General features: G+C 40.5%; 1 protein-coding gene across 5 annotated transcripts in view; it reads right to left on the minus strand.

Annotated features, from left to right (window-relative positions):
• arhgef3 (Rho guanine nucleotide exchange factor (GEF) 3) overlaps positions 1-8,915 on the minus strand; it is a 328,180-nt gene that overhangs the window by 50,806 nt on the left and 268,459 nt on the right. Inside the window, exon 1 of one of the 5 annotated variants that reach the window (XM_043708107.1) lies at positions 7,612-8,549. The exons of the other annotated variants lie outside the window; for them this stretch is intronic. Coding sequence (XP_043564042.1) covers positions 7,612-7,707 — 96 coding nt within the window. The 5' untranslated portion in view covers positions 7,708-8,549. Of the gene's footprint in view, positions 1-7,611; positions 8,550-8,915 lie in introns of those variants that run through there. 5 annotated transcript variants of the gene reach the window in all.

Genomic DNA, 8,915 nt, shown 5'->3' on the forward strand with positions numbered 1-8,915 from the left:
AACATTTGATCACAATTGTTGCAGATCAACAAACGTGCAGTTGGCAGCAATGGGAAATTTAAAAATTGCTCAAGGTGCTAAAATATATTTTCTGGAAGGAACTAAGGGTGTTCTTTCCTCAAAATTTTCATTTTCAATACTCTTAGTATAAATTCCAACAATAGGAAGGATAGAAGGGGGGGGGGGGAGGGGAGGAGAAGGGATAAGAGAGGACGGGTATTCTTTAGTTAAGGATAACATTAGGCTGTACATAGGGTGGATATTCCTGGGAGTACATCCAGTGAAGTTATACGGGTGGAACTGAGAAATAAAAGAGGGACAATAACCTTTTTGGGATTGTACTATATGTCCCCCAATAGTCAACAGGAAATTGAGAAACAAATTTGTATGGAGATCTCAGGTATCTAAGAATATCTGGGTGGTTACAGTAGGGGATTTTAACTTTCCAAACATAGACTAGCACTGCCATAGTGTTAAGGGGCTTGGATGGAGAGGAATTTGTTAAACGTGTACAAGAAAATTTTCTTATTCAATATGTGGATGTACCTACTAGAGAGGGAGCAAAACATGACCTTCTCTTGGGAAATAGGACAGGGCAGGTAACTGAGGCATCAGTGGGGGAGCTCTTTAGGTCAAGTGATTATAATTCTATTAGTTTTTAAATAGTGATGGAAAAGGATAGACTTGATCTAAAAGTTAAAGTTTTAAATTGGAATAAGGCCAATTTTAGCCATATTAGGCAAGAATTTTCAGAAATGAATTGGGAGAGTATTTGCAGGTAAAAGGACAATTGGAAAGTGGGGTGCCTTCAAAACTGAGATAGTGCGAGTCAAGAGACAGAATGTTCCTGTTAGTGATAACAGCATGGCTGGTGGGTGTAGCAAATGCTGCATGACAGAAATTGAGGTTTTGGTCAAGATAACAAGGATTCATATGCCAGATATAGACAGCTGGGATCAAGTGAATCCTACACGAGTGTAAGGGCAGTAGGAGAACACTTAAGAGGGAAATCCAGAGGGCAGAACGGGGACACGACATAGCTTTGGCAAATAGTATTAAGGCGAATCCAAAGAGATTCTACAAATACATAGACAAAAGTGTAACTAGGGAGAGAATAAGGTCCCTTAAAATCAACAAGACTACTTACACGTGGAAGCACGGGAGATGGGTGAGATACTAAATGAGCATTTTGCATCAGTATTTACAGTGAAGAAGGATATGGAAGCTAGAGAATTCAAGATATCACTACTTCTTGAAAAAGTGTCCATGTTACAGAGGAAGAGGTGCTGGACATCTTAAAATGCATAAAAGGTAGATAAATCCCAGGGGCCTGATCAGGTATATCCCAGAATTTTGTGGGAAGCTAGGGAAGTGATTGCTGGGCTCCTTCCTGAGATATTGGTATCATTGATAGCCACAGGTGAGATGTCGAAAGACTGGAGATTGGCTAATGTGGTGCCATTATTTAAGAAAGATGGGAAGGAAAAGCCAGGGACCTACAGGCTGACAAGCCTGCCATCAGTGATGGGCAAGTAGTTGAAGGGGATTCTGAAGTACAGGATTTACATGGCAAGGACTGAGTAAGGATAGTCAATATGGCTTGTGTACAGAAAATTGTGTCTCGCTAACTTGAATTTTTTGGAGAAATGACAAAGATGATCGATGAAGGCAGATTGGTAGACATTTTCTAAATGGATCTCAGCAAGATGTTTCAAAGTTCTACAAAGTTAGATCACATGGAATCCAGGGAGGGCTAGTCATTTGAACACAAAATTGGCTTGAAGGTAGGAGACAGAGGGTTGGAGGTTGCTTTTTGGAGTGAAGGCCTGTGACCAGTGGTGTGCTGCAAGGATCACTGCTGGGTCCACTTCATTTCTGCATTTATATAATTGATTTGGTTGTGAATATAGGAGGTCCCATTAGTGAATTTGCAGATGACACGAAAAGTAGTGGACAGTGAAGAAGCTGAACTCAGTACAATGGGACATTGATCAGCTGGCCAAGGAAAGGCAGATGGAGTTTAATTTAGATTTGCTACATTTTGGTAAGGCAAATCAGGGCAGGACATGCATACTGAATGTTAAGATAGAATCATGGTCATAGAGATGTACAGCATGGAAACAGACCCTTCGGTCCATGCCGACCAGATATCCCAATCCAATCTAGTCCCACCTGCCAGCACCCGGACCATATCTCTCCAAACCCTTCCTATTCATATACCCATCCAAATGCCTCTTAAATGTTGCAACTGTACCAGCCTCCACCACTTCCTCCGCCAGCATATTCCATACACGTACCACCTTCTGTGTCAAAAAGTTGCCCCTGAAGTCTCTTTTATATCTTTCCCCTCTCGCCCTAAACCTATGCCCTCTAGTTCTGGACTGCCCGACCCCAGGGAAAAGATTTTGTCTATTTATCCTATCTATGCCCCTCAATTTTGTAGACCTCTATAAGGTCACCCTTCAGCCAGGGAAAACAGCCCCAGCCTGTTCAGCCTCTCCCCATAGCTCAAATCCTCCAACCCTGGCAACATCCTTGTAAATCTTTTCTGAACCCTTTCAAGTTTCACAACAACTTTCCGATAGGAAGGAGACCAGAATTGCATGCAATATTCCAACAGTGGCCTAACCAATGTCCTGCCCCTCAATTTTGTAAACCTCTATAAGGTCACCCCTCAAGCCTTGGAGAAGCTCTTGGAGAGTGTTGTTGAACAAAGAGATCTTGGAGTGCAGGTTCATAGTTCCTTGAAAGTGGAGTTGCAGGTAGTTGGGGTGATGAAGATGGTGTTTGGTATGCTTGCCTTTATTGGTCAGTGCATTGAGTAGGAAAGTTGGGTTGTCATGTTATGGCTGTACAGAACATTGGTTAGGACAAATTTGTAATATTGCTTTCAATTCTGATCTCCCTGCTTTAGGAATGATGTTGTTAAACTTGAGAGGGTTCAGAAAAGATTTCCAAAGATGTTGCTGGATTTGGAGGGTTTGATCTATAGCGAGAGGCTAAACAGGCTGGGCTTATTTTCCCTGGAACAGAGGAGGTTAAGGAGTGACATATTGAAGGTTTATAAAATCATCAGGGGAATGGATAGATTGAATAGCCAAGGTCTTTTTCCCAGGATAGGGAAGTTCAAAACTAAGAGGCATAGGCATGAGAGAGCAAACATTCAAGAGAGACCTGAGGGGCAACTTTTTCATGCAGAGGGTAGTGTGTGTATTGAATGAACCACCAGAAGAAGATGTGGAGCATTGTACAATCACTTATCTGGATGGGTACACGAATTGGGTCAGAGGGATATGGGCCAAATGATAGGGAGGCAATGGCCTAAGGGTATTATTGCTGGACTATTAATCCAGACACAAATAATATTCTGTGGACCTGGGTTTGAATTCCGCCACGGAAGATGGTGGAATTTGAGTTCAGTAAAAAACTGGAATTAGGAATCTAATAATGACCCATGAATCCATTGGCGATTGTCAGAAAAACCCATCTAGTTCACTCGTGTCCTTCCGGGAAGGAAACTGCCATCCTTACCTGGTCTGGCCGACATGTGACTCCAGACCCACAGCAATGTGGTTGACTCTTAACTGCTGCATAGCCATTGACACCTTCATCCGTGAATGGATGAGAAACAAGATAGGTAATAGGATTAGATTAAATTAGGATATCGGATCAGCACAGGCGTCTTAGACCGAAATGTCTGTTTCTGTGCTGTACAACTCTATTACTCTATGAAATAGTTTATGCAAACAGATACATTTTAAATAATGTATCTTCTTTTATAATAATAGGTAGAAAAATACCAATCAATTATCCTGAAATAATGTTAATTTCTAGCTCTTTTTAAACTGTTGAAATGGCTTACTACTAACTGTAACTTTATTTTCAGTTGAAGTGTATTGCACAAAATTGTCTTTCCTGTGACCAGGCACAGGGAGCTTGATTTTGTGCTATCAGAACTGTCTGACTAAACCTAATTTTTGTGGGGGCAGGGGTGGAAGAGTGGTGGTGACAGTCTAATTATAAAATATCAAACTTATTACCCATGGGCAAATATTAAGTAATTGGCGTGTCGGTGTTCAGGTGGTGGGCGTTATCTGCTGATCCATTTCTGCTCTCATATGTGAGAATGAAACTTATGGTGGTTGGGTTTGGAGCTGTATGTTTGCACTATGCATCTCTGTCAATATAAATTTAGTGTGAAGAGATTAGGCTATCCATCACTGCCTGGCTATCTGGATTATAACACTTATGAATATCAGCTGTTTTAACAAACATTGCAGGCACTTTCCTCAACTATTCAACAGTAACAAAAAGGATGTCAACTACAGGCATGTAGATGAATTAAAATCGGCTAAGGTACAGAATACAACAAAACATTGTGACACACAAGCAAGTGGGCCTGTGGTGAAAATCACACATCAAGACACTAAACTCCAAAATATGTAAATATCAATTTAATGTGTCTACATTAAGTAAAGTTCATCATCACTTTAACCCCTTTATTTATATCCAAATCGGAGAAATTTCATCAGGACGTAAAGAAATCCTCAATTATTATTAGCCTTGAAGGAAATAAGCCTATTTATGATAAAATAACCAAAAGATATGAGACTAGTTAACTATTTTAAATGCATTTTGAAAATCTTGTGACATACATGTATGGGAACATTTCTAATTATGTTCTCCAAATCCATCAGCTCACCTTTTCATATTTCAAAGGTGTGTATATGTAACAGTGGGGAAAAAAGGGGTTAAACATAATTCAGTTTGCTAACTGACTTGATTCTTTGAAAGTGTTGCACCAGCTGACTGATCTGAATGGTTCATATTAATAAGCACCAATCCTACTAAAAATAAAAATCTGACAAGCTGACTCTCAGGTGAAAGTATTTCCTTATCTGGCATTTTTTCACATGAGATTGCTTTGGGCCTTACAATTGGTCCCTATGACTTTGAGCTAGGGAGAATGAAAGGAAATTTCTGATGCCTATAGAATGTAATGGGGGGGGGGGAATATTACATTTCATAAATAGCATGGTAAAAATTGCACAGAAGTACAGGAAAGGTCAGTTACTAAAACTTTGAAATAAAACTCAACAGTGCGTTTTTCTCTCCAAATATCCAGGAAGCTACCTCCCCAGAAAATGGCACAGATTACTGATATACCCAATGGAAGAAAACTCAGAACAAAAAACGTCACTGACCTTAACGATACCGGAGCCTAAATGGACCTCAGTACAGGTGTGATATAACCAAAATTTCCACCAGTTGAGTCTAGCAATTTTAGTCTGTTGAGAATCTAAGGTAACAGTACCTAAGCCATGAAGAATACACTAACAAGATCTACATGCATTTTTAGTCACTGTTATTTTATCTTTTATTCACAAGTATTATTATTTCTCTAATCAAACTGAAGCATTTGTCAGTCTTCCTGTCAGGGAAACAGGAGTGAGAAAGACATCCATTTCTTGTCTGTACTAATTGTTTAGTTCTTATTACCTGAAAAAAATTAATCTTGGAAAAGATCTTTCAAGCACAAAAAAAAATCACTGGTGGACAGATCAAATCACTCACAATTGGTTGTATAATATTTCAGCTGTAAATTTATCTAAATTAATTTACAGATTAGATTTTTTCAATTTTTATTGTAAGTTATACCTTCTCCACAGTGCCAATGTTTCTAACATTAAGAAAAATGCATTGGTTATTAAGTTTTTTGTTTGCTGTTAAACTTGTGCCAAGCACTGACATCTTGTTCAAACTGGAGAGATGAAATCAATCAAGTTTAAATAGCTAAAGCCATTTGAATACAGGTACACCAAGACAGATTACAACATTTTGTTAATCATAGAAGTTCTATTGCTGTTACAGCATGTTGAAGCTAGAAGGCATCCTGGTCATATTAGTTCAAGATTCTATAAAACACCTCCCCCACTCAAAAGCAGTAGTGAGGGTAGTGAATGCTTTAATAAGGTTGTGTGCATGAGAACTACACATGAAGCTTGACATTATTTTGTTAAAAGTTCCTGTAACAGTAATAAGTGTATAAAAATAGGCTGAGTGATTCACAGCAACCTGAAATCAAAAATCAATTTAATGAAATATTCATACCTCAAAAATGCTTCACATTTAATGTGTTACAGTACTTTGACAGGAAGTGGATATTATGTAAGCAAATTAATTATTCTGTATTTCATGAAAAATGCCTAAACTTCAGCACTACTTGGAAAATCATGTAAAAGCACAGAAATCAACTTAACAGGAACATAATGCCAGAAAAAGGTTCAATGCAGTGAAAATTTTAATTGCATAGATCTGAGAAGGAGACTTCCAATTTTTTTGAAGTTATATTGTAGATATTGTAGATCTAAGAGATGCTCAGGCAAAGAGATAGAAGTACTTTCAACCTGTATCTTTAAATCAAAATTTAACTAACTGAATGATACAATTCAGCGGTTCAAAAAATCAAGGTTCTCTTCCCAAGACTAACCAACATTAATATGCACATAGCAACATGTTGGCAAACCCGTGTCCAACATTTGTAATTCATCAGACTCGTCTGTTCACTGTGTCTTACTTTAATCATCTTTCACTGACAGCCTGATATAATTAGCAGAATTCACTGAGAGATCAGGGCGGAGATCATGAATGAGACTGGCAAGTGAATCAGTGCTAAAGGTTGGAGATTCCAATTATCAGCCGCCTCGCTCCAACAGGTACATTCCCCATTTGAAGTGCCGAGTTCGAAGAACCAACCTGGGGCGATTTCACGAACAAAGCTACCAAAGAAAAACTACGCACTGCACTAGCTTGCCATAAATATATTTGGAATCCTTTTGGTCTGTAAAAACAACTAGCAGAAGTAAGCAGACTAAAGGGTTTTTTATTCCCTCCTCGCTCTCCTCAGCTGGATTTGCACACGCGTGCAGTTATATTTTGTATTTAAATAAGCACACACCCATATGGACACTGCACTACCCTTGTACAAAAATCCACTCACAATAAAATCCCTACACTTTTCCTGAGTCCAGGAGGGCTAGACAGGTTTACCTCCCCCTCTACTGGCTGCCAGGCCTAATTCTCAAAGGGGTTGCACATTACTGTATAAACAAAGTACAAACCGCTGAGTGAAGCAGCCAGGATGGAAGTGGCAGACTTTGGAAATCAGAGAGGATTTCACATCAGCTGTTGTCTGGCTTGGAGACTTCAAAGACATGGAGGAACACTTTGTACAGTTTTCATTCTTAACAATGAGGTCGAGAAACTCGGTCGATTGACTACGGCGAATTAAAGAAGGGTCCAAATACTTATAAGGAAAAAAGCTTTTGACAGCTGAAAAGGGCTGTCTTTATGGAGATAACACCATAGCGATTTGAATGACATTCAACATTAACTTTAAATAATATCACATTTTAACGAGTTAACCAAATTTATAGGTGAGGAGTTTAAATCAAGAAATTTGTTCTTGAAGTAACAAATTCACAAACGAGTACATTCATTTCTCAATCCAGCTTCTTGTACACAAAACAGTCATGATTTAACTCACTATCTCAGTAGTCGACACAAAGCAACAGTTATCACATCGAGACAAAACATATTGCCACACAATACCTCGGTTTCTTTAGTGCTGGAGCTGACACTATGCACTTCCAAGGCACAGTTTGTCCTCTTAGCTGCAATACAATAGGGGTAATCCTTGGCAACCATGGTAGCAGGTGAAGATGAGATCTTGGCGTTCACAGCTGACGATACTGTTGCGCGAAACTCAAGGGTCAAGTTATGCCTTGCAGCCACGGTGCTGCCGGGCGCCGCAGTCTGTGCACTCTGTTATACGCGGCGTGAGTCCGCCTGCATGGCCACCGGGACTGGGAGAGCAGGCTGCAGCCAGGACTGGGGGAGCAGAGGGGGAGGCAGGCTGCAGCTCGCAGCAGCAGCACAGTGTGAACGCCAGTCAGTACAAACAACCCGCCCACAGGCAGACTGGGAGGCGGCCACTTACTGTGGAACCGGATCGCCGGAATGGAGCAAATCAGTGAACAGCACAAACAACTCAGGGACACAAAAGACGCAGACTTTCCGAACAAGTGAACATGCTTTTTGCATTTTTCGCCCCCTCAGAATTGACTGAAATTTGATCTACACCGTCCTGGAAAAAAAGGGGGTTGGGGGTTCCCTGATTTCGTTATTCTTAGGCTGCGGTGAACTTTGATTCTTTTTTTTAAAAGTTCATTTTTCGTTAGTTATTGACATGCCTGGGGTTGTTACATTTGTTTTAAATCACAGGAGCACTCGCATTTTCCTCTTCCCAAGCACCATCTTCCAGAATTGTCCGCAGTTCTCGATCTATGACACGCCATCACAACGGAAATGCGGACTTCCCAGTTAATCCCGATTCCTTTCCAAATCCAATCTAAATTCAACCGTGAGCAATTCAAAACCTGGAGCTAGAATATTAAACAGCAGGTTTCAACCAGCATCAGTCCACGTTTGTGCCACTGGCCTCAACTTTATTGTTCTCAGCCTCACAATAAAGGCTCAATGCCCAACTCTGCTCAGTCCTGAAGGGTTACACCCGAAACGTCAACTTCTCCAGCTCCTGATGCTGCCTGTCTTGCTGTATTCTTCCAGCTGATCTATTTTGGATTCCAGCAGCTGCAGGTTTTTTTTGTCTCCAACCCAAGTAGCGACAGGAACAGCAGTGATAGCACTATAACCAGACTCAGCAGGTAAATCTGTGTTGGAGAAAGTGAGGTCTGCAGATGCTGGAGATCAGAGATGGAAATGTGTTGCTGGAAAAGCGCAGCAGGTCAGGCAGCATCTAGGGAACAGGAGAATCGACATTTCGGGCATTAGCCCTTCTTCAGGAATGAGGAAAGTTGGTCCAGCAGGCTAAGATAAAAGATAGAGAGGAGGGA

The sequence above is a fragment of the Chiloscyllium plagiosum genome, chromosome 18 (assembly GCF_004010195.1).
Source record: "Chiloscyllium plagiosum isolate BGI_BamShark_2017 chromosome 18, ASM401019v2, whole genome shotgun sequence".
NCBI lineage: Eukaryota > Metazoa > Chordata > Chondrichthyes > Orectolobiformes > Hemiscylliidae > Chiloscyllium > Chiloscyllium plagiosum.